The 24,487-nt window shown below is 41.3% G+C and overlaps 3 protein-coding genes and 1 long non-coding RNA gene across 6 annotated transcripts; 3 read left to right on the forward strand and 1 right to left on the reverse strand.

Annotated features, from left to right (window-relative positions):
* Window positions 1-2,848: 2,848 nt before the first annotated feature.
* LOC115740238 (DEAD-box ATP-dependent RNA helicase 3, chloroplastic) lies at window positions 2,849-7,667 on the reverse strand. Its single transcript, XM_030673712.2, has 10 exons — window positions 6,953-7,667; window positions 6,354-6,487; window positions 5,855-6,266; window positions 5,579-5,677; window positions 5,120-5,344; window positions 4,637-5,014; window positions 4,179-4,322; window positions 3,988-4,083; window positions 3,556-3,836; window positions 2,849-3,342 (listed from the first exon to the last, which is right to left on the reverse strand). The coding sequence occupies exons 1-10, from the start codon at window positions 7,448-7,450 to the stop codon at window positions 3,264-3,266; spliced, it is 2,346 nt and encodes a 781-aa protein (XP_030529572.2). The 5' UTR covers window positions 7,451-7,667; the 3' UTR covers window positions 2,849-3,263.
* An 832-nt stretch (window positions 7,668-8,499) lies between these two features.
* On the forward strand, window positions 8,500-13,049 carry LOC115740242 (transmembrane protein 184A). 3 transcript variants are annotated; one of them, XM_048274280.1, is made up of 8 exons: window positions 8,500-8,744; window positions 8,874-9,011; window positions 9,114-9,301; window positions 10,403-10,476; window positions 11,068-11,217; window positions 11,497-11,782; window positions 12,060-12,293; window positions 12,392-13,049. In XM_048274280.1, the coding sequence occupies exons 2-8, from the start codon at window positions 9,005-9,007 to the stop codon at window positions 12,758-12,760; spliced, it is 1,308 nt and encodes a 435-aa protein (XP_048130237.1). In that variant the 5' UTR covers window positions 8,500-8,744; window positions 8,874-9,004; the 3' UTR covers window positions 12,761-13,049. The 3 variants fall into 3 exon arrangements, with proteins under 3 accessions (XP_048130237.1, XP_030529583.1, XP_030529582.1); XM_030673722.2 differs by having other exon boundaries at window positions 8,501-8,744; window positions 8,874-9,000; XM_030673723.2 differs by lacking the exon at window positions 8,874-9,011.
* A 966-nt stretch (window positions 13,050-14,015) lies between these two features.
* Window positions 14,016-14,665, forward strand: LOC115740249. Its single transcript, XM_030673734.2, has one exon. The coding sequence runs from the start codon at window positions 14,162-14,164 to the stop codon at window positions 14,516-14,518; it is 357 nt and encodes a 118-aa protein (XP_030529594.1). The 5' UTR covers window positions 14,016-14,161; the 3' UTR covers window positions 14,519-14,665.
* A 3,867-nt stretch (window positions 14,666-18,532) lies between these two features.
* Window positions 18,533-19,445, forward strand: LOC115740203. The gene is made up of 2 exons (XR_004015343.2): window positions 18,533-18,738; window positions 19,027-19,445. It is a non-coding gene; the product is annotated as an uncharacterized LOC115740203 (long non-coding RNA).
* The last annotated feature ends 5,042 nt before the right edge of the window (window positions 19,446-24,487 follow it).

The raw sequence follows: 24,487 nt of genomic DNA on the forward strand, positions 1-24,487 counted from the left end.
TGTGAAGTTTCTCGAGCATACAGCCACAAGAAATCGTCTCCGATATAGTAGAATATCAAGTTTGCAGCGAGCTAATGTATATTGTCGGATGGAAATTGTCATAGCTGTCCATGTGTACCCCAATGAGGCATATATAGAGTCAAGAACACAGAAAATTCCATGTTTATTGTGATTTCAATACCTCCAGGCATACATTGCACAGAAATATTGGAATTATTTCTTAGCAATTGACACTTTGTTCTTACGTAAGTACGAGCATTGTATATCTCCATAATCTGTGCTAGAGGAAGGACTCGTCTTTCCATGGTATGTGTGAGAAATGATCATATATAAAGGAGGTAAAGGTTGTCTATAGATGTTCAAGAGAGTTAACAATGCATAGAAGTTCATCACAGAACAGGCCTGACAGAAAAAAGACTAGAAGCTAAACTTAGAGTCTCCTCGTCTTGGAACTCAAAGACTTCCACCCTCAATTTGTCGTCATCCTCGCCTGGAAGGTTGAATCTTACCCTGCGGCCGGCTAACTTGTTCCTGTTTTTCTTTAAACAAGATTTCAATTTGAAGACGTCATCCTGAGGTCGGTCAAGCTTCATTTCGGGGCTGCCTCTCTGGAAGATACGATTCCCTTTGTCATCACCTGGGCTGTGCAGATCGTCCTGCACACGACCTGCCCATGCTACATTCTTCATCTCAGCTCCACCAGAACATCCTTGCATATTCTGCCAATCACCAATGGATACTTTGCCATCAATAAGTATATCAAAGTATCTTTCATTTCCCATATGCTGATGATCTCCATAGGAAGGGCTTTCCACATCTTGGCAAGAACCCGGAGGCCGATGTTTCAGTATCCAACACAAGCGATCCTCTTCAGGGGAAGACTCGTACCAACCTTCGGAATCTACTGCAGGTCCATCTGCTTCACTTGGGGGCCAAAAAATAAAGCTAGATGATTTTCTGTGTTTTTCAAGATACTGCTCCTTGGAGGGTGTTCCTTCAGACTGACAGCCAAAAATTCCTGAGTCAGGTTCTCCCAGCTTGGGACTTTTCACATTCAGGCAAGCATCGGAAGATCGTCTTTTCAAGAGCGGGTAATAGTCGCCACCAGTATATTTTGGACGGGAGAGTTTTGCAGGGCTAAGGCTATCTTCTGATGTCACTCTCCTCCGAAAATTAGTACAGTCTGGAGAATTCTTCTCAACAAACAAATCAAGATGCTGTTTAGTTGGGGCCAGCAGCACAGACTGATGACGCCCAACTGGATGCACCGATCTTCGATTGCCTTTGACATATCCTTCAAGCATGTAACTTGGCATAATTCGGTGAGCGTCTGAGGATCGTCTCTTTAGGAGGCGATGAGTACGTGTCGCCTCATTTGAAGAATCATAGGTGCATAATTCTTCAAGAAGTCGTTCACATTGTCTGTGCCTGGAACTTGCTTTGTTCCTTTCATTGGATGGAGAATCATGGCCTTGTTGCTGCTGCTGCAGGATCTCACCCCATTGATCAAGACAGTGCTTCTTTGAGAATGTGAGGTTCCCTGCATCACATTCACCGAGCCTGCATCTTTCAGACTTCTGGCAAACGTTTGGAGATCTCCTTTTCACTATTTTAGTCCTTTCAGAGGAAGAATCATATGGACATGGTTCCAATCGAAACGATTCAAGGGCGCGTTCGCTCTCATAATCTTCGTCACTAGCACAGGAGCCGGGGCTTTGCTGCTGATACTGACGGGCTTTGCACTGCAGCAAGCCACGGACCGTATGGAACGGGACAACATAAAACACATTGCCAGGTTGCAAGAGTGACTCGGGCCGAACAACTATCCAGGGGTACTTGAACACGTCCGGCCGAGTCACAAAGTGTCTGGGATTTCTCTTCATGACTTCAGCAGCAGTGGTTGGTTTTTTATGCTTTTCGGTGATGCCTCCTGGATGCACCAGCTTCAGCACAGGCTTCTTGCTGGTGATCGCGTCCATTGCCTTTGGTGTGGTGGAGATTTTGGATCAGTAGACGGTCGAATGGACGGGGGTCGAAATATAAGCCTGCTCGTTTAGCCTTATCCTAGAGAGCAGACATTCTCGCCAGCGTAGAAAACCATGTAACCTGGGAATTGATGTTCTATGTAGTTTGTCTTAAGCAGAGTGACATTTAGGTGGTTCTGGATATTATCTACGCAATACATGTCCTCTTCAAGGACTTGGTTTCGGCCCTCGACGCAAAGATTTTGTTTCGGCTAGACGATAGCTCCTCCTAATGGGATAGGGAGAGCGAAAACTCAGTCTAGATGACTTGGTTGTACTCATTGCAAAAGCCATCAATTTGGGGGGAAAGTCAATGTCATAGTTATAATGGTTAAGCAGGTGGGGAGTCAGAATATCTTGCAACCTTGTCTTCTGCCATGGAAGTTGATATTTGAGACCTTTGCTGGGCAATTCTCTTCCTAATCTACTCGGCATCTTGGCGTCGCTCGGCCCTGCAGATGTATTTATGATGCTCCTCAGTTTGCTCATATCAGAAGTTTAAGTGATTGGCTAAGACTTGTTGTATCGCCTTCATATTCAGAGCTTTATTACACCATTCACTCTATTCCTAGACTAGACTTGCTGCGAGTCTCTGTTCACACCATTCAACTCCGGATCAGTGAGTGCCAAGATAATGAACTAAAAGATTTCTGAAGAGCAACATAAGCACATACATCAATCATTCAAATAATCACAATAACGTGCAAACTTGGAAGACATTATAAAGTAATTTCCGATGTTCCGGTCCTGTGCGTAGTGGGCATTTAGGCTAGTTTCATCTTCATCATAAGCCTATAGCAAGATTGCCAGATGACGCGAGTCCATAAAAGCATCCATTTGCAACTAAATTGGAGGAAACCTCCCATTCCAAAGAGAGGCAGATAAGGTTTCACAAGAACTGATTCCGACACCTTTACGTTAACATGATAGCTCATATAAAGAAGCGTCCTTTCTCTAGCTAATGGGAAACTATCAAAAAGATGCTAAGTATCAACGATTTGGTATGGAGGGAAGCAGGATTGACTCGGCCCATCCCAAGCATACTGAAGCTCAGGGGATTAATTGGAGTCGATCACTGTAATTCTTCTCATCTGTCTCTCCAGCACAAAGACGCATTGACCAACCCGTTAGAAACAAGGAGGTAGAGCACAAAGCGACGGCGGTAGCAGTGGCGGCGGAGTAGGACCCTCCACTTTTCGCTCAGATTGTACAAAAAGCAACACAATTAACTAAATACAATCAGTAGTCTTGCTTACTGGGGCATTCAGATGCCCTGTGACCTGAACGCCCACATACGAAGCACGATCCTCCAAAGCTCCTGTCATGACACAATGCCCTATCAGTGAGATTTACATGGCCACGTGAAGTAAGTCACCGGTGAGTTAAAAGGAATATATTTGCTCATTGATGGAGGATAATGTATCTAATGTCCAACACAAGTCTGCAACACTGCATCAATTCCATATGTTCCAAGAGCAGACAAAAATGCTTGAGGAATACATGCAAGATTTGCATAAGCAGAAAGATATACCTGTCCCTCGAAGATGGCCTACTAGATCGCCTACCACCTATAAGCCAATCATTATCGTTGTATCTTGAGGCGCGACTCCAGTTATTTTCAGTTCTGGAACCTCGGGCACCACGGCTAAATAGACCATCACTATCATCAGAATCACGACCACTGCCCCAGCCTCGGGACGATCTCGATCCCGATCCTCTGCGGTCTCTAGGACTCGTCCGACGACTACTTTCTCTGCTAGAAAATCTACCATAAAAATCACTAGGGGGCCCATCATCTTGCAGAGCAGGTAACTGTCAATACACAAGATCCAAGTGAATTAGCTATTAGTGTGCAATTAACACTGAAACTGACACTACAGCAATATCTACGCATGTAAGCAACTGCATCTAAGTAAAACATAGTAATGTCAACCATATGAGGTATCTCGAGCCCTCATACAACCTTGGAAATTCTTGTAATAGTGTTCCCAGGTGGTGTTTGCTTACTCAGCAACTCCTTTGCAATCTCCTCTGGAAGATCAAAAACCGCCGCTTGAACCTGTCATTGGCACCACCATCGATATGAAGAAAATATACAGGCCAACGAAGAATAATGGGAAATATATAAAGATAGTGCTCTGGTTTGGTAGATACCCTTTCATCTGCAACCAAATATATCTTCCCTAGTTCATCTGCCGCTGGAGAATAGACATCAGATAAAAATCCAGTGACAGATCGGGCAGAAAGGAAACCTCTAGAATAAGATGGATCCCGAGTCAATTGCAGCGTAACCCAACCCTACAACACGTGTCCAGTAGATCATTCTAAGATACAGCAGCAGGCAGAATTTTCCATAATCTCAAATTACCCGTTAATTGGCAGAAAAATAGAAAAACCATGTTCTGAAGGACCAATTGCTATCATTGGTTAAATACATACACGTTCTCAAATTTTGGATAGCAAACAGGAAATTATTTTTCCCCACATAAATGGTCATGCTCCGATGAGCAACCACTTCTTTTGCTAAATCTTGAATAAATCTAATAACAGATGGGGTTATAGAAGCACAGATGACAAGCAAAATTGCCACAAATTAGATGTTTCTAATCTACCTGCTCATGATTTATAAGAGACCGAGATGTAGGAGGTTGCGAAAAGCCACTCAAATGAGCCAAAGCAGCAGCTAGAGCATTTACACCTTGCTCTTCCATTAGTTTTTGTGCTGTTGGAGTGAAAAACCCTACAGACTCAGGATGAACTCCTCTGAGGGTCGCAACAACTTGCTCAGCGGATGACTCCAAAACCTCTTGCATTCCTGGAGGGCTAATAAACTCAAATGTGCAACCTACATCTCGCTCAATGGATCTGACAGTTCTCCTCTGACTACTTGTATACATCAAGATAGCAGTTCCTTCTTTCCCGGCACGTCCAGTACGCCCAGACCGATGGACAAAAGTCTCTGAATCATTCGGCAGTTCATAGTGGATGATCTGGCATTAGGAAATACATATACTCTTGTTACTCTCATACACATAGCTTCATGAGAGGAATAACTAATCGTGCAAGTAAACAAACATAAGAACTAAATAACCTACGAGATCAACATTAGGGATATCAAGCCCACGAGATGCAACATCAGTAGCAACAAGAACAGTGAACTTCCCCTGCCGGAAACCATTAAGAGTTCTCTCCCTCTGATGCTGAGAGATATCCCCATGCAATGCTTCAGAGGCGATGCTACTCGTTAATGCCATTGATACCTCATCTGCATCTCTTTTAGTCTGCGTGAAAACAATGGTCTTCCCTCCTTTCGCATACACCTTATAGATAAACAAGAGGTCATTTATCTAGTAAAAGCACTTCTCTTAAAGCCTACCATAAAGCATGTAGGCAAGAACAAGATCAGAGCCTTCTTCCGCTAACCATTAAGAATCTTAAGAAACAAAATTCAGGACAAATGCCTAATGGGAGACATATCATATGCAAATGTTAGCGAATCAAATAAGCATTTGATTGAGGAAAAAGCAATCAAATACGAGGGATGCATCTCCTACCGTGATGAGGTCACTTAGAACAGTACGCTTTGAAGTTGGAGTAGCTGATATGGCGTAAATTTTGATTCCCTCAGCGAGTTTTTCATCTTTCTCTCCAACCTACATCAGGGAAATAAAGGGCAGGCAAACCACATAAGCCGTCGCACGACATTTTGATGAGCCACACTCATCCATTTCTACGACCGTGCTATGCAAAAGTTCAGCCTATACCCAATGTTGGATCATGCAAGAAGTTTGGGCAGATGGAGACAGCGATTATTGAGAGAAGAACCTTACCAAGTCAATTGTCAAAGGATTGTTCAAGTACTTTCTCGCCAGTTTCTTCACCCAACCAGGCATTGTGGCAGAGAAAAGCATGCTCTGTCGCTGTGAGGGAAGCTTTTCCAAGATCAATTCCACATCTTGCTCAAAACCAACGGCAAGCATCTGATCAGCTTCATCAAGTACCAGATATTCCACTTCCCCCAATTTAAGGCTGTTACCGTTGATCAAATCAATGATTCGACCAGGAGTACCTACAACTACATCGACCCCCCGGGAAAGGGCACTTTGTTGGGTAATGTAAGAAACTCCACCATAAACACAAACAGTGTTCAAGTAAGGCGCAGATTCCTTCATTTCTTTCTCTACTTGCTTTGCTAATTCCCTTGTTGGTGCTAGGACCAAAACTCTAGGAAGTCGCCCACGTCTAAGAGACATTTACAGTATAATGTGTCATTAGAAAATGCTCAAAGACGGGAGGTTACCAAAACAAGTAAAATTATCCCTCAAATACCTCGAACTTCTATGCTCATCACCATCGGTAAGACGTTTCAGTATAGGAATCCCAAAAGCTAACGTCTTCCCTGTACCAGTCTTTGCACGAGCAATTAAATCACGCCCTTCAAGCGCAGGGATAAACACCGCTCTCTAACAATGAAATAATAGTATGAGCAACGTGAATTTTCCATTGAAAACATACAGAACTTTAGTAGAGTGAAAAATCAAGGGGGAAAAGTAATGAGTGAACTATCCTAGTGCTGGCAAAAGTAAAGAAACTGAATATCGTGTCGATTAAAAAAGGGAAATTCCGCCTATGTAAAGCCTTAGACCCAACAACATCTTCATGTTGAACAGCTCAATTTTCATCATAGGATAGTCATCCAATGTAAGCTACCACAGAACATCCTAGTATACCGATTATAATTGCCTGCACTTAATTCCATCCGTGGTTCACCTAGTACATTAACAAAGGTCAAGTTTTCCACTTAATTATCCAGCCAACAAAGTGTGCTCGAAAAAACAAAAACTCAGCCAGCAATAAACAACAGCAATTCACACGAAAACGTAAATTTAGGATAACACAGGGAAAGGAAAAAAAGGAACGAAGCATACTTGAATGGGAAAGAGATGGGTAATGCCACGTTTCTCAAGAGATTCCACAAGCCTCTGAGGCAAACCCAGCTTGGAGAGAGCAAGCTCGTCCTCACTCGCACTCTCAGCCTCGCCACCCTCATTCACGAAACCACCCTCATCCTCACTCACGTCAATCTCACTCTCCGAGAACCCACGAGTCCCCAACTTTTTAAAAGCCTCCTCGCTCAGCACCGAGTTCGGCGTGGCGATAGCAGAAGTCACGAAGCTACTCAGACTCCGCCTAAGGCCGCACCTTTTCACACACCCACTCTCGAAAGACCCAAAGGGTCTTCGGACATGGCACTCGCTAGATGAACAGAGCAAGGAATTGAAGTGGGGCTTCTCCAAAAAAGACAAAGAAACCAAAGGACTAGCTGATGCAGCAGACACTGCTGCCATTGTTGGGGTTGGTTTCTTCGACGTCTCAAGAGACTGGCCATGGCAAATGAAAGACGTGGTTAGAGACCTACAAGCCATTGAAGATAGTGGTAGAAAACGCTCAAGGCACAGACTTCAAGTGAAATTCGATAATCTGGCGAGGCTGTGAGTGAGAGAGAGGAACAAGAAGCGGCAGATATTTTTGGAAGAGAGAGGCGGCCAAGGGAGGCGGTAAGAGGGAAAGATAAGGTCTCAGAGAGGGAGAGAAATGGAGGAGAGATATATGGCCTTCTAGCCTCCACCTCTCTCTCTGTTGCTACTGCTCTGCTATGCTATCGTTTTCTCTTTATAGAGAGAGAATCAACAGGAGAAAATAATTCGAAGAAATGAGCGATAAACCTGTGATTCTTTCCTCCGTCCATTAACAGAAATGGGCCGATATGCGATCTTGTCTCTGGAGTTTACAACCCATGGACCTCTTGTGGCCCTCTTCCCATATTACTTGGTTTGGTTTTGTCTTACGTATTCTTTGTATTTTACTAGTTACCTTGTGACATTCTTCCCTGTCTTCTGCATTTTCTTACCACTTTTTTTTTTTACCATCTTCTTTGTTTTCCATTAGTGCTTTACAATTGGGAGGATGAAGCTTTCAGCTGTCTTTTATGGTCTTGACATATGAATCACCAGCAGTAGAAATGCGAAAATCAGACGCGACTAAAAACGATGTGCTTTTCGATGATATTGTAACGACTTTTGATTATCTAATCTTACTTGTGTTACCCTTTTCTTGGGTATGACCAAAGCAAGTTATATAATTTATGGCGCATTATTCTGATTTCGTGACATTGCGCATGATGATGTAATGGCATAAGGACCCTTCAATTACTCAGCATCTCCTTCCCTCCATGGTAACTCTTCATGCTTTTATTGCGGATGATTCAGCCTAAGAGTTCATTTTGGGCATTCTGCAGACTGACGTCAAATCAAATTCCAACTCGGAAACTTTGGAGCACCAAGATAGTGACAATGATGATCATGATTATTCTGGAACAATTACAAGCACTAAATGTTCCATTTAAAAAAAAATTAAGCAAAAATTTAATGAAAAATAGAATATGTGACAGCATATGTTATTGGACAACCCAGACTGAACAGAGAGAGAGAGAGAGAGAGAGAGGAGAGACCATCATTGGTTTGCCAGTGAAGCAAATGCTTCTCCTTCCCCTCGTTCCATCCTCTCAATTTCTTGTTCCCACTCAACTCACTCCATTAAGCAACCCACAATAAAAATCCCATTTTTCCCCCCAAAAGAGTTGGAAAACGACAATTGCAACGTCGAACATAGATCTGTTTCGCCTCCTACAATCTCTGACGATCCCGACGCGTCGACGAGGTTAGTTTCCGATTTCTTCTTCCCGCTCTTGTTTCTTGTCCGAATACCGTTCTTCTTCTTCGTGAAAGTTCTCGAATTCAGTGATCGTTTGGTTAGCGCGATAATGCTTGTCATCGTTAATGGTGGCAGGCGCCCAAGTTACGGTTTCACTGTTTTGCAAACCTCGTGGGAAGAAATGAATGGCGCCCAGGATTGTTTAACCAATTGGAGTGTCAAGAGCTGAATTTTACTCTAGTTGATGTGAACTTCGGCCGAGGTGGATGACTTGTGATTAGCTCAGTCCTAATATGTTTTTTGTGGGTTTGTGTTATTTGTGCTGGTTCCAATTGGCTTAGTTTTTGGAAATGGTTTTCTATGGTCGTGTTAAAGGGAAGAGGACATTGGTGAAGGATAAGCTTGCAATGGGGGAATTCATGCCGATTTATTTCAACATCATCGCGCTTATTTGCACAGTGGGGGCGATCGCGATAGCAGTTCACCACATTTATATGCACTTGGTGAATTACACCGAGCCAACTTATCAAAGATTTATAGTCCGCATCATCTTCATGGTGCCGGTGAGTTCTATGAAATTTCAATACTTGAGTCAATGAGAAAGATTGTGGAAGCTATGAACACTGCATTCTTAGATGTATACTGATATCGCACCTTCCACATTCCATCAATTAGCTTTCCTTTGTTATTCTGTTATGCGTTTCATTTGAGTGTTAAGGAAAATGGTGGTGGACCTAGATTTGGGGTTAGGATGAGAACTTAGTGATTCTGCATAAACATTCTGGAGGATGAAACTAGATAGATGAAACAAAATCGCACCGAATTTTTGTGAACACTTTAACCCGCAACATCAGAGCTGTAGGTTCACTCTTAGACAAGTAGTTTGTGAGCTTTTTTGGAGATTTTACTTTGCTTTCTTCCATGCTTTATTGGACAGGGGAAAAGCACATTGCTTAGTTGTTATAACGATTGAACTTTGAAGTTGGTGTATTAATTGAGAACATTGGTTGGTGCAGTCCGTAGCTGCTGTACTGAATCATCATTTGTTATCTTACCTCATATGCTATGAAATCATATAAATGATGGATTTCTCAGCATAGGGTGTGTAAGAAATGAAATTCGTCAGTAGAGTTGTCTAAATCCTGACTGATTAACAAAAGAACAAAGGTTTTGGTAGAATATGAAATGAGAAAGCTCTTAGAGACTGTCAAAACTGGTCATCAATTTATCAGATCGTAACTGATTAACAAAAGAACAAAGGTTTTGGTAGAATATGAAATGAGAAAGCTCTTAGAGACTGTCAAAACTGGTCATCAATTTATCAGATCGTAACTGATTAACAAAAGAACAAAGGTTTTGGTAGAATTTGAAATTAGAAAGCTCTTAAGAGACTGTCAAATCTGATCATCAATTTATCAGATACTTTTCCTGTTTTCTTACATTCAAGCTGATATCCAGTCTTTCCACTGACCCTATGCCCCCAACAACCCATTCCCTGCCCCTTTTTACAGAAGAAAAATTAATAAATAGAGGATCCCTCACCCCATAACACGAAAAAAGAAAACTGCAAGTTAATCTCGAAATCTGTTTAAAATTCAAGATTGTGTTTTGACTTTTCTGGCCTTTACTATCTGACTAATTGTCCAATCTTATGCTCTTGTCAGGTGTACGCATTGACTTCTTTCTTATCCCTCATAATGAACGAGCATTCAATTTATTTCAATTCCATTCGTGAGGTGTAAGTATCTGAATTTTTAACCCATGTTTATGAAGAATTTGGAGAATTTGGTGCAATTTAATGTGCTTTGATGTTCCCTTTCCCTGTCAAATTTTTTGAATACTATAATGATGTTGAGTAAGGTAAGCGAAAGCAAAAAGAAACTCTTTTGCTTTCCATCAAAATTCAAAAGACTATTCAATTATAAGTTTTGGGAGTTTCATGTGTAAACGAAGTCAAAGTGCATGAGTTGCAAAATTTAGGTTGAGCAAAAAAAAAAAAAAAAAAAAAAAAAAAAAGCAATAGTCATTTCAGACATGCCCCAAGTATTTGACTTGATTCGTGATATGTAAGTATTTGCATTTATTTCCTGAAGGGGATGTCTCCATTTCACATTTTATTTATTTTGTGTGCTATTCATGTTTTTGGTTGGTTGGCCTTTGCTTTTTGCATTGTGGGTCGTACGTACTGGTGTTACGGAGATACAAAAATTTTATCACCACCTTTGTAGGCACTCATAGATGTGATCTATAAAAATATTGGCGAGTCTCGAAAATCATAACTTAATTAGTTATTGCTATTTTCTCGTTGTTTTGGAATTTACTCTTTCAGGTATGAAGCTTGGGTTATTTATAATTTTCTATCACTCTGCCTCGCATGGGTTGGTGGTCCAGGAGCCGTTGTGCTGAATTTAAGTGGTCGGGTTTTGAAACCATCTTGGCACTTAATGACATGCTGCTTACCTCCAATGCCATTGGATGGGTGAGTGCTTACTGCACGGCCTTGCCTATATAGTGTAGTGGGCTCTCTAGAAATACTCAATTGGAAACAGCGCAAGTTTCTTTATTAATCAAGTTACTCTGGGTTATATGTCATGCTTTGCACTAGATACTCTTCTGCTTCCCCAAGAAAGTCGGACAATTATTGTGAAGTTTCATTAAACTGCTCTCATGGGAAAACAGAGTTTGACTGGAGTGTTTATATACACTTTGACTCCCAGCTTATTTGTGAATGATTTAGACTTCTGAATCTTTCTTGCAGGCGCTTTATTCGTAGGTGCAAACAAGGTTGTCTGCAGTTTGTGATACTGAAGCCCATTCTGGTTGCCGTCACACTCGTCCTCTATGCGAAGGGAAAATATCATGATGGAAATTTCAGTCCAGCACAGTCATACCTGTATCTCACCATCATCTATACTTTATCATATACAATGGCACTTTATGCTTTGGTACTATTCTATGTGGCATGCAGAGATTTGCTCCAGCCATTCAATCCAGTTCCGAAGTTTATAATCATCAAGTCCGTTGTCTTTCTAACTTATTGGCAGGTGAAATTTCTGCTGTATATGTTGCTTGTGCATTCCTTTGTTTTTCTTTTTGGAGGAAGTGTTTAATAAAGAGCATACAAAATTGGTTTGTCGACTTAAGGATTGTAAACAAAGTTGTCATTTGTCTTTCGTGAATAAAATATGTACGATGGATTGTTATTGCCTAATAAGTTTTTCTCTTGTTTTATTTGCGAACTTTGTTGCTTTGTAATTGGGTTGCTGGAAAGTATAAAGTAGCTGTCTCTTCATGTCTTAAACATTCTTTTCCATATTGTAGGGCGTCTTGGTTTTCCTTGCTGCAAAGACTGGATTAATCAGAGATGCGGATGAAGCTGCTCAATTCCAAGATTTCATAATATGTGTGGAGATGCTTATTGCTGCAGTAGGTCACCAATATGCCTTCCCTTACAAAGAGTATGCGGGTGCAAATATTGGTGGTCCTCGTAATTTTACCGCGAGTCTTGCACATGCACTAAAGTTAACTGACTTTTATGATGACACTGTCCACCAGGTAAAACTTGGAGGTTGCTGATGTCATTTGATGAACCCCCTTTTTTTTATTTTGCTTGTGCTGCCCTTGAATGATGATTGAATCAATACTTGTTGCAGTTTGCACCAACTTACCATGAATACGTACTCTACAACCACGACGGTGGCGATGAGGGAACAAGGAAATACAGGTCACGCACCTTTGTGCCAACTGGCCCGGAAATGGACGCTGTTAGAAAGAACAAGCACATGTTTGGTAACAAAATGGATGAAGTGCAACTCTCCAGCATGTCTTCTTCTGCTTCTAGCACTCCCAAGAAATCATCGACAGTGCCCGATTCTGCTACCGGGTCAGAGACCATGAAGTCTTCCCTACTTGTCGACCCATCAAACTCTTCTGCAGTCCCCTACGACATGTCGCTCATTGATGTGGACATGTCCAGTTATCCTCCGCATGTTCCCGCAGCAGATGAAGCTAGACAAAGATGACTAGTCAAGCAGTTATCTTCTTTGATGAAGGTACAAGATTACTGTCGGGCAGACTAACACGAGGATGAAAGAAACACGATAGAACGACAGAATTTTGCGTGTTGTTTGATTTGGGACCAATTTGCACCTAAGTTTGTGTAGTGTGATGCAGAAACTGAGCTAGGCTTCTCCCTGAAAGTGTCCTTATAAGAGCCTAATTGTCTGCTGAGCACTGTAGGTACAGAAATCTGTTACGTACTGGTAAGCAGAGAGTAGTCATGTAATTATCTGCACCACTCTCTTTTTTTTTTTTTTTTTTTTGCAGCTTCTTGCATGAGCACCATCTTGAGACATATCTTGGCATCGCGATTCTTGTTTTGAGATCCTTAACTTGTTTTCGGATTGCTGCCAGACGAATGGTATTTCCGGTGATCGTCTCAGTGAAGTGAAGATTGTTATTCGTCGAGTCGACATGGGAGAATCAATTGGAAAGTGCGAGGCCCATGGCAAACCTTAAAGTTTTCTTTCTTTTTAGGTTGGCATCAGGCCATACTTTTGACTTTTATCACGAAAGGTCAAGCATCAAAATACGGACCGTGGGCTTTTCCCAGTCCACCGGCGGCTGCGCAGTGTCACCACACAAGTGTAAACCAAAGGGAGGTACTGATAAACATGTGAAGGTTCGCAGCCTTTTGACGGTCGATCAAGTTTCATTTATTTCCCGAAAATGAATAATTTAAAAAATATATTTTTTATATGACTACTTATATTATTTATAAACATGAATAAATGAAAATTATTTTCATCGTTTATGAAAATGTTTAGATATAAATAGTCATTGAGAATGAAAATATTTTTTATTAACTAATAATTTTAAACGATACCGGATATCCTTTTCAGGAGACTTTTTTTTTATCAAATTATTCATTTTTCGAAAAACAAATGGAATTTTCAATTTATTTTTCAAAAAAAATTTGAAGAAAATATTTTTCAAAAAATAATCGCTTATATCGTTTAAAAAAATAAATAAACGAAAAACTTTTTCATAGTTTACGAAAATACTTAAAAATAAATTGTTGTCGATAATTAAAAAGAATTTTATTGGCTAATTATTTCAAACAATATGAATAATCATTTTTTTTTTAAAAAGATATTTTTTAAATTATTAAATTGCCGTAAAATAAACGGAGCCAACTAGTGCTAGGACTCGTAAAAATGAAAAAGACTGGAAAAACCCTCCTCAACAGTTGTCCCTTTGACCTTATAACCTTTCTCTTCGCCCTTAATTTCAACCGCATGTAATCCCCCCATCAAAGTCTCTCACAACGCGCTCTCTCTCTCTCCCCTCTCTCGCTCTCTACCAATAGAGAGAGAAGGCTTCTTCTTTCTGACTGCGTAGTGCAACCTGAATCCCTGATACACATGGCCACGGTGAACCCCAGCCTGACGGGTCCAGTCTTCAGGGTTGACTCCATGGAGCACCAGTGCCTGATGATGGAGAAGAGGCAGCTCTTCCTCCGGAGCTACCAGTTCAGCAGAAAGCGGACCCTCTCGGAGAGGATCAAGAGGTCCTTCACAAGGATCGAGCGGGTCCTCTGCTTCCGGCTAAGGTCCGCCCGCCGGCTCCGGAAGCTGGTCTGCTCGAGGCTCTCCAGGCTCAGACACAGGCTCTGCTACTCCAGGAGACGATCGAGGTTCCTTCGCGTCCTCTGCAGCAACAGCTTCTGCAGCAATCAGAAGAGCGATTCGTCATCGTCTTGCTTCTCCTGCTTCTCTTGATCGATTGAATTCCATTCATCTGTTCAGAAGGTTCGGTAGCTGATTAACTCCCTGCCCTGAGAGATTAATCCTCAGTAGCAGCAGCCTTCCATGCTGAAGTGACTTAGACCCAGGATTTCACATGTATCACGGATTTAGACGAAAGTTGAAAAATTTGATCTTTTTTCCTTTCTGGGTTTGTTCGTCGCACTGTCCTTGATGAGGTTCGCTAGACATATGCCAACGCGTTAACGAATGCCATGAATACAAATGTTATTGCAGCCATCATGAAACAGGGTTTGCAGAGATGTCTCACTGCTTTTTCATTTTTTTGATATTTCTGGTACTACGTTTTTTTTTTTCTTTTTTATTATCGCTCTACATAGTTTAATATTCAATGTTTCCTGCTGGAAGCTGCAAGGTTTCTACTTTCTCCTTGCTTTTATGGCGGACTGAATGATAATAATAGTAATTATCATTACAATTATAATAATCAAAGGGAGCGTATCTTCAAAGCTTGGACTCTAAAAGTCAAAGCATCCAGATGAAATCCGAGCTTGGATGCAAAACAATAAGCAAATTCCAAGTTGTACAGTTTTCGGGCCGGTGTTTTCCCGTCCCGTTCTAGATCGATTCAATCCGGTTTGACCGTGCGTCACGTAAAATTTGGTTCGATATTATCCTCTCTCTTTTTTGGCTTTTCTTTTGGTGCAAGACTTTGTAAACAACCGCCAGATGTAGGTGAAATAGATATGATGGATCTGGACTAACCCTAGTTTAGTGTTTATACATACATGCATGTATAAAGTGTAAAACGCGCCTGCAACAGGTTTCTTTGAACAAAAAGTCAAAGAGTTGACGGAAATGGAAGAAACCCATTAGGGTTTCAAAACGATACGCGACTTTCTTCCGTCCAAATTAAGTTTGGAGATTTATTGCAGGCAGCTGTCTTTGAATTCGACGAAATTACAACATTGCCATTATGGGAAGAAGGTAATATATAATATAAAAAAAAATGAAATTCCTACTTTTGCAGGACCATGAAGAACTTAATGTGAAATAAATACAGTAAGCTGCCGACCTCTTATGTTTCTGTCATTTGGTTGTTCTGCTTCTGACCACATCCATTGATTTGGTTCTCCTCACGTTTGTATTTACTTGCATGACAAACGTAGGTATACAAGACTAGCCAACCTTTTCTATCCTCTCCTACTTTAAAGCTCATCTAGGTTAGTTAGAACATCATAAACACAAAATTATCTCGAGGAAAAAAAAAAAAAAACATGGTCGATGCGATAGGAGCCCTCCCTTCAAAATCCGACACGTTTCTCATCTGTCTAGTCAGCCAACTGCAAAAAAAAAAAAAAAAAATTTGCTTCATCTCCAAATTGTCTGTGTATATATCAATGAAGGCCTGTCGAGTTTCAGGTGTTGTTGTTCCGAGACCATGCCTCGCTTTTGAGGAGCAATGGCAAGAGCTGAATCCGGTCAGCCGGTTGACCTTTTTGGAGCATCTTTGGCTGCTTGTGTTGGGAAGATGGAGAGGGATCTCCTCTCGGGCACGAAGAGTAATGGTATCTCTTTATAGTCTAATCTAAGCAAACTAGACATGCGTCCTTATAACATTCCCATGAGCACAACACGAATGATGTTGTCTATCCTTATGCTCTCTGTCTAGTCAAGAAAGATTGGAAGTATTTCATCTTTGTTTGCCTGTGATTCTTGCTGTGAAAGGGTATGACCGCAAAACTCGGGGATCTGATAAGCGCAAGCGGACAAAATATAACATGACACACGAATGATCCGCGGTTTGACATGAGGACGGCAAGTTGACCTGAATGCGAGAATATGAATATGAAACTCCAACCTTGAAGTCATCGGCTGATTTTGATGTTTGTAAGTTCGCATGCATCAGCAAAGGCTAAGAACGAGATTGCAGACGCTTTTGGACAGTAGCAACCAAACTCTCTTGATAAGTTTATAACGTATACGCACACTGATGAATATTTAACTTGACCTGGTTTCTGATGTGTGCTTGCGACTTGTGAGATTTGTTTAAATGAGGGTGAGGGGGAAAGAGAGTTGCTTCCAACATGCACAAAACGGAATCCGGCCGTCTCTTTGATTCTAGCCGCCAAGGCATATCTTTCACTTAGGATGTTGTGTTTCATCGCCCCGAATATTGTGCATGATGCCTAATGACAACTATGAGCAATAACTTTCGAAAATGGGGCTCTCTTGTTCTTACTCGATCTCGTCGCAATGAATGTACCGTCGACGCATCTGTTGATTTTCGCGTGTCGATCGAGGCGTCATATTTTCGACGTCACCATATTTAGAAGGCCATAGACTCATAGCAATGATCATGCTAGATGTCAATGGTTCTAAGCCAACGCATGGGAAAATCATCAAAAAAAGTCATAAATCCATTGCGATTGTGTTAATTCGATCCCAAACTTTTTTTTTTTTGGGCCAAATTAGTCCTAACTTTTTACATTTGTGCCAATTTGATCCATCTTGACAATTTTGGCAAGCCGGCTCTGACGTGGATAGCTGCTAGCACTAATGTGACAATTTTTAATAATATTTTGATATTTTCACTTTTTTATTTGTTTTTCGTTTCTTTCTTTTTCTTCTCCCTCTTCCTCCAGTCGGTCATCAGGTCGGCGAGGGCAACCTTATCGGCCACTAGCGAGGCTTGGCCTCATTGTTGCTAAGCGAGGCCAACCTCACTGGCCCTCACCTTTGCAGGGTTCTCGACCTGGCAACAAGTTGGAGGAAAAAAGAGAAGGAAGAAAAAGGAAAAAAATTTAAGACTAAATTGGTAAAAAAAAAAATAGATTTATGATTGAATTGACACAATTGTAATAGGTTTATAATTTTTTTGATAATTTTTCCACCGCGACCAAATCGAGCTATACTTAGACACTTTCCCCTATGAAGGTCCATACAAAGGAACTTTATTTTTTTTATATAAAAAGAAGAACCTCGATACCGCTTGTGAATGCGAATATCCACATAGGCTATTGATTTGAGCGTTCTCTTCGTATATGTTGCTCTCAACGAGAGATTCACAATCGTCAAAAGTACTTTTGAACAGTATCATATATATCATTCCCTTTTCTCTCATGTGAATCACGTGAATGTCTACATTCGATCTGAAAAATCGTGGAAAATAAGAACATGGACCACACAAATGTATGCATACTTTTGGTTCCAAAGTCTCCAAACATACATCAGTCCGCTGCGATAGGTGAAAGCAGACTGATCTCTTTGCATTGTGCAAGAACAACGCATGTGCCCCCTGCTTGGTGCGTACGTATGTCCATCCATCAAAGCGCCAGCCCGATTGCTATTTAAGTCCAATGGAATAAGCCCATGCCATCAGGTGCAACGAAAAGGCCATTAGCCCAAAAGCAAAGAGAGAATAATTAAACTGCTTGCAAATTTTCAAATGCCTGCGAGTCCGCGACTGGGTAAGGCCAGTCAAATTGTCAATGGGATGGTACTCGGAGTAATCGGTTCCCGGTCCGGTTCTCGGGCGGTCCAATCATTGGATCTGTCGCATTTTCTTTTGTGATTTTTCGTCATATTTTTCTCGCTAACGACATTTTCACCTAACCAACTTTCGTTAACTATATTGAGTTTTCATTAAATTTGGAAGTCATACTAAGCATTCTAAGCATCTTAGGTTCATGTTTAATTTTACATTTAGGAATTTTTATTCTGAAAAAATATTAGTTGATCTGGTTCCCCTATAACCGGGAACCGAACCAGAGCGCTTGAGAACCGGATCTAATCGGCCCATTTGGTCCGGTTAGGACAGTTCCTGGGTCGGTTGATCCATTAGGCTCAGCCTGGATGATACAAACACTAATTGCTGATTAAACAATTACTTCCTCTTGTAATCTTCAATGCAGGGCAAGTTAGACCAACAACCATGCAGGCTTGATTTGATTCTGCAACAATCTGTGTCGAACGACTTGGAATAAACCAGCAGATCTGCTTTCACTTTTTTCCAATGATGACCACCAATATTCTTTCCTTCCCGTTGAGCAGATGATTGGCCTCGATAGGCACACTAACATGGGAAGCAATCATTGCACATGCCTCTCACTTTTCCCCTAAACCATCTGTTTCAGTTTGTCCTCATTCCAGCAGCTGAGAAGAGAGGCTCGTAGCCCAAGTTGTTAAGCTGTGGCTATGGCCATGGAAACCGATGTTAGCCATGTGTTGAAAAGGTAAGTCACCTTGGACTGTGTCTGGGTTTAAACTATAATGGAAGCCATGTGTTTGAGGAATCCCAACTGCAGCTTATATCATTGTTTTTGTACTAAAACTTGTGCCGAAAAATTTCGAAAACCCCGAATCCTGCCAAAAGAACTAGCAATAGGTCACCCCCTTATAAACTATCCACATACCCTTTTGCGCTAGGGACAGTTGCCTTGTTTAGTAAGCTCAGCTGAGAAGCAGCTGGGCTCTCTCTTCATCTCTTCTAGTGTTTTTTTTTTTTGCCCCTCTATCATCAGTCCTTAATGCGGCAGATGGGTCTGCAAGATATTGGCACGGGCCGCTTCAGGCGTCAATACGAGAAGCTGATCAACGTGGATGAGAAAACGATGAGGCCCAGGGGGCGTTGGGTGAGGAATGTGAACGGAAAGCTCAGGGCTCTCCGGCTGTCTCGCTCTAGGAAACTTACTCTACGGGCATTTTCGCTTATCGCGTTGCCCGGCAAGTTCGCCAGGATCTACCGAGACATCGCCAACCGGATGAATTTGGACGGTATCTGCCCGGCCATCACTTTTTCCTCTCAGTGGGGGCTCCCAGTTCTGTCTCACCCGTCTGTGAAATGTAGAAGAAGTGCCATGTCCCTTGATAAAAGCTGGGCTTGCGCTTGAACTGCAGGCATTTTGTCTGCAGTAGTAGCCTGAAGAATTGCTATTATGTTGATCTTGCATTAAGTTCCTCTCATTAATCTACAGTCAATCAAACCCCATTCTCATTTTGACAATGCTTCTTAGTTCATACTGTAATATCCAGGACGCGGGAATGCACTACAAAGTTCCGTTCCAGAGTTAGGGAATGAAAGAAAGGAAACATAATATGCACTCTCTGCTCTTAGTAACATCAAGATTCAAGGCTCACTTTGACAATCCAGTTCTTGGTGAGTCCTAAGAGGGGAAGCAGGACTTTCCTCTCGAGTTCAGGAGATGGCGAATACCGGAAACAATATTACTGCACTCTGCTTGACATGGTTAAATCTGCCCTCGGGGCACGGCAGGGAAATTGGAAAAACGTACTGTCCAGGCACCTTTGAAAAGATTCCTTAAAACAATCATTTTAGCTTAGTGTCCGAACACATTTTAGGTAAGTTGGCGGCCATTGACTGCTCCCTAACATGTTGCATTCGGTCCAATCTCAGTCGAAAGATTAATCTGATGCATTTGCAGATCAGATTGCGCGTTAGCGCTTGTCCATCAACCACCCATCTTTCTGTAGGTCATCTGAAAATTTGGCCAGACCCTTGTCGATCTGCTGCTACAAATAACCTCTGCCTCTCCCTTTCGTATGTCCGCGACTTACTTTGTAATAAATTCTTCTTTTGCATGAGGGTCATCTCTCGTTCGCTGCTGTGTCGTTGTCAACTTGAATTTTGTGAGCTTCCCTCGGCAATTTGTTGGATGATGCATGACTGGTGAAGCCCCTCGTTGCCGAGCACTCCAACACATGCTTAAATTTTCCTGGGATTTGCTATTCAAACCACACGGCAGGACATGGAGTATTATTTGTGTAACATCATGGGCTTAAAACAAAAAATTTTGACTGAAATGCCGAAGCCCATGTTCAAAATGGCCACAACTGAGCCCACCTTCACTTTCCTTCGATAGGTTATGCTTGTGGCCTTGGTGGGCGTAGAAGTAACAGCAACACATGGGCGACAAAAACGAGGAAAAGGAAGAGAGAGAAATTTTCACATGTACTCGTTTCGGACGCCCCGATAAGCCGAATTGATTCGATTCCCTAATGCCGGGTAAAGATTCTGAGCCCTTTATCTGTACAATCGGAATAATTCGGGGCTACGAGTGTTATAACCTTTATACGGCACTCACTTCAATATCATGACTTTTTTTTTTACTCATTTGAGTGCCATAATTTTGAAAAATTGACCACTTTAAGTGCTATCGATTACGTGGACACCGAAAAAGCTAATGTAACACCGACAAAATGAATATGCAGATGGATTTTTTCATAATTTTTTTGTATTTATCGCAATTTTTCTTTTTATTTTGGTTTTTTGCTCCATTGGCCGGTGAGGGTCATCGGCGACCCTAGTGGCGAGGGCCACCTTGCCCTAAGCCGACGGGGCCGCGACGACCCTCGCCCAAGGTCGTTGCCTAGGGCCGTCGTGGCCCCGCTTGCCCGAGGCGACCTCGCTCCCGGGCCAGGTGATCGTGGTCGGTGAGGGTCGCCGGCGACTCTCGCCGACCAAGGTGGAAAAAGCAACAAAAATAAAATAAAAAGAAAACTATCAAAATAAAAAAAAGAAAATATTTTAGAAAATATCTAAAAAATTTTAAAATATCCACTTGTCACTAAAAAATAATTAATTAATTAATAAAAGTCCACGTATGACGATTTGCCAGAAGTGGTACTCAAGTAAACAATTTTCTTCCGATGTGGCACTCAAGTGAGTGAAAAAAATTATGGCACTCGAGTTAGCGCCGTACAAAAGTTATGTCATTCATAGTGTACTTACCTAGAGTAATTCTCGAAATTAGGTCATATTTGAAGTTAAGTAAATTTTGAACTGTGAGATGTGTGTAAGGGATAATAATGAAAATTCTCTATGAATGAGTTTAATCGAGAGTTTGTTAGAATAGTGTTCGACTTGGATAATGATATTTTTTTTTATTAATTAATAGGAATACAAATCCGCCGATTCGAGTTACCTTCGTACGTTTGTACTCAGCTTATTTCTTCTTTGATTTTGTAAAACTCATCTGTTGAAGTGATAGAAAGATATATTAAGAGTTAAAGAGATATTACATTGTTTGATATTTCTTTGAAAAGGAAAAGTGGTTCTTATGGCATATTGAATGCATAAAACTAATTTGAGCATTTACTAATTTTTGTCTTTTTAAATGAAAGTATCCATTGATTATTGTTTAAACTATTTACCCGTGAATGGTTTGCAAAACCTTGTTATGAAATAATTACGAAAAGCTCTTATCTTTACATATAATTTATAACAGGCTATATGTTTGACGAATGGAATTGTGAAAATTGGTATGATTTGGTTAGGGAACTTAAGTATTGAAACCGATTCTAGATTTGATTGGGGTTTGTTGGAGAATGTTGCTAGTGGATTAAGTTCATGTCGATATAATTGGAATCTATTGAGGGATAAGTATGCATATTATTACCAGGGCATCCTTCTAGGCCAAACCATCAGCTATATAAGTGGAGACCTAGTCAAGGGACCTTGGTTGCCTTTGTCACGAGATTAAGCATGGCCATAGTTATATATTGAGCATTAAATTAGTCGATAGACTGAACCATTAACAGTTGATTTAATAGAGATTAATCAATGGAATGGACCGATGATGTTTGATTTCTTATTGTTGATCTGATATGTAAAAAGTTATGTAGTGAAAAGGATATACCTGACTTTTGATATTTTACGTATATTGTAAGCTAAATTTGAAATTGATGAATTATTGTATCGTTTTATAAAAAATGCATGTGAATGTTTGATCTACTTAGAATAAATGTACTCATTAAGCTGTGGTTACTTACCCCATTCATTTCAATTTTTTCAAGGTTCTTCAACTAGCGACGAGTAGTACGAGAGCGATATCGTCGAGGAATGTTTGGTAGTAGGGTTGTGGGAATAAATTCATATAGTTGGAATGTCTGAAATGGTATCTGTTAAGGTTTAGTTTTTTAGTTTGGAAAAATATATATTGTTGATCCTGTATCTAGATTATTGTTCGATCCTGTATCTAAATTATTGTTCTATCATATACTGATACCCATAATAGATTAACGTTGGTTATGTTTGAAGCTGCGCCCTTTAGGCGAGAAGACGGTCGTATCATCTCCCCTGTTCTGGTAGGATTCTGGGGGTGACAATTTCGAATTGAAGCTTTACATTTTCTATGCATAGCATCTTTGGGTGTTGGAACAGCCAACGACTGCTTGTCAGGCACTGGTCAACAAGTTTTACAAACCATTTAGCATCTACAGCAATCTTTTTGGTGACTGAGATGGATGTGAGATGCATGCAACTTCTAACCTCATCAATGCAAGCCGAGGCCAGCTTTCCGTTTAGGCCAGAAGTCAGTTCTTCATAGTTGAACTCAGTAAGGAGTTTGCCGCAATTCACTACCGGCATGCTGAAGCTAATAACCATGAACCAGGAAAGGAAATAGCAGAAAGGGCCAGATTGGTTTCACTCGATTTTGGCATTTCACGGCTACAGCTTAATGTCAAACCGAGGTTTTTCCCTCTCTTAAAGCAAGCCAGTGCCCCAGTTTTACCATCTCGGAAACTCAGACGCGAAAAAAGGGGGATATCTCGACATTCCGGTTCACCTGATGCTGTACCAGGAATGATCGTCTCCTTAAAGAGTCAATATCTTAGAAATAGACTGTTCCATTGTCTTGAATAGTAGACTGAATGACTTGAAATGCAATTGCTGATAAAGATAGATAACATAGTAGATCCAAAACATGCGAAAGCTGGACTATGTGTGATTAGCTCCATACTCATTACATACTATGGCAGAGGAAATACAAAGAAAGTACTTATTCTTGTAGGTGTTAACCAACTGAAACTGCCATGTGAATGACTACACAGGAATCCAAACAGTCAATGGCTGCTTCTGCCTGAAATAATATGACTTGGCAGAAGCAAAGCACAAATGCTAACAACATTTCAGGGGGTTTCCAATCACATCAGATACCCGACTCGATGATCACGAAATACCTACCTTTCGGTCCTTGCGATTACCTTTAGCTGCAGGAATCAAAGACCAGCCGAATCGAGAAATTAGTACTGAAGGAGTCCTCCGAAGCTACCTTTGGAGGCGAAACCGGTTAAGAAGAGCGCATAAGAATCCTGGAAACTGAACAGACGTCCCATCTTAACCTTGGCCTCGAACTTCCTTCCTTTCTTGATGGCTCGCCGGTGTCTTGGCAGCGTCAAATTGTCATCAGAGTACTCCGGTTCTTCTTTGATTGTTGCGAGCTTCGTCTTCAGTATCACCTCTATGTCCTTCTGCGACTCGGTCCTCAGGGTCTTCCTGCTTGTGCAAGGCACCGCCCTCCACATCCTCCTATAAGCCTTCCTCATTTCAAACCCCCCGAAATGTCCAACTCTCGAAATTTTTCGATGTATCTTTTCTTCAATTCATCAACCTATCGATGTCCCTCTCACAGCTAATGCAACACATATCACAAGCCTTTTTTGGGATTCTAAGTATTGCTTGTCCTTATAAATGGGATGATATACGGATGTGAGCATATGAATGGTTTATGAATTTGGTTGGAGAGGCAATGTCCGGGCAGACCAGAGAGGGTGGCTACTGGCTACCGTGAAAAAGCTAATGGCTTTACAGCGATGGTTCAATCATCATGGCCATTTCTTTAATCAGCCTTATGTCCACCCACCAAACCTGTCCTCGTTAAAGACACAATAAAGAAGACGATGTTCCATTTTCTTTCTGTAGACACGCATATCTGTTTTGATCCCCCTGTCCTGCTTCAACATGTATGAAGTTGTTTCCTGGAAACCCACTCATGGAAGGACAGCATTCTTCCATTGCTGAATATCAGCTGAGTGTCGAAGGAAGCATTGACACTATTATTAGGATTCGGCGCACAACCACAACGAAATATAGCGTAAAAACGATAAAGAGAAATTATAATACAAGGTTTATCTTGGTTTGCTTTTAAACTAAGGCTACATTCAGCAAAAGATGCCACTATA

The sequence above is a fragment of the Rhodamnia argentea genome, chromosome 1, assembly GCF_020921035.1.
Source record: "Rhodamnia argentea isolate NSW1041297 chromosome 1, ASM2092103v1, whole genome shotgun sequence".
NCBI classification, from domain to species: Eukaryota; Viridiplantae; Streptophyta; class Magnoliopsida; order Myrtales; family Myrtaceae; genus Rhodamnia; species Rhodamnia argentea.

Excerpts from the sequence above, each read along its gene's own strand:
- LOC115740249 (XM_030673734.2), top strand. The coding sequence starts at position 14,162 with ATGGCCACGGTGAACCCCAGCCTGACGGGTCCAGTCTTCAGGGTTGAC.
- LOC115740242 (XM_048274280.1), top strand. Across the intron at positions 11,218-11,496 it reads CCTCCAATGCCATTGGATGG|GCGCTTTATTCGTAGGTGCA; the intron begins GTGAGTGCTTAC and ends TCTTTCTTGCAG. Across the intron at positions 11,783-12,059 it reads TCTTTCTAACTTATTGGCAG|GGCGTCTTGGTTTTCCTTGC; the intron begins GTGAAATTTCTG and ends TCCATATTGTAG.
- LOC115740238 (XM_030673712.2), bottom strand. The coding sequence starts at position 7,450 with ATGGCTTGTAGGTCTCTAACCACGTCTTTCATTTGCCATGGCCAGTCT. Across the intron at positions 6,488-6,952 it reads CCCATCTCTTTCCCATTCAA|AGAGCGGTGTTTATCCCTGC; the intron begins GTATGCTTCGTT and ends TTTCATTGTTAG. Across the intron at positions 3,837-3,987 it reads CTATTACAAGAATTTCCAAG|TTACCTGCTCTGCAAGATGA; the intron begins GTTGTATGAGGG and ends GTGTATTGACAG.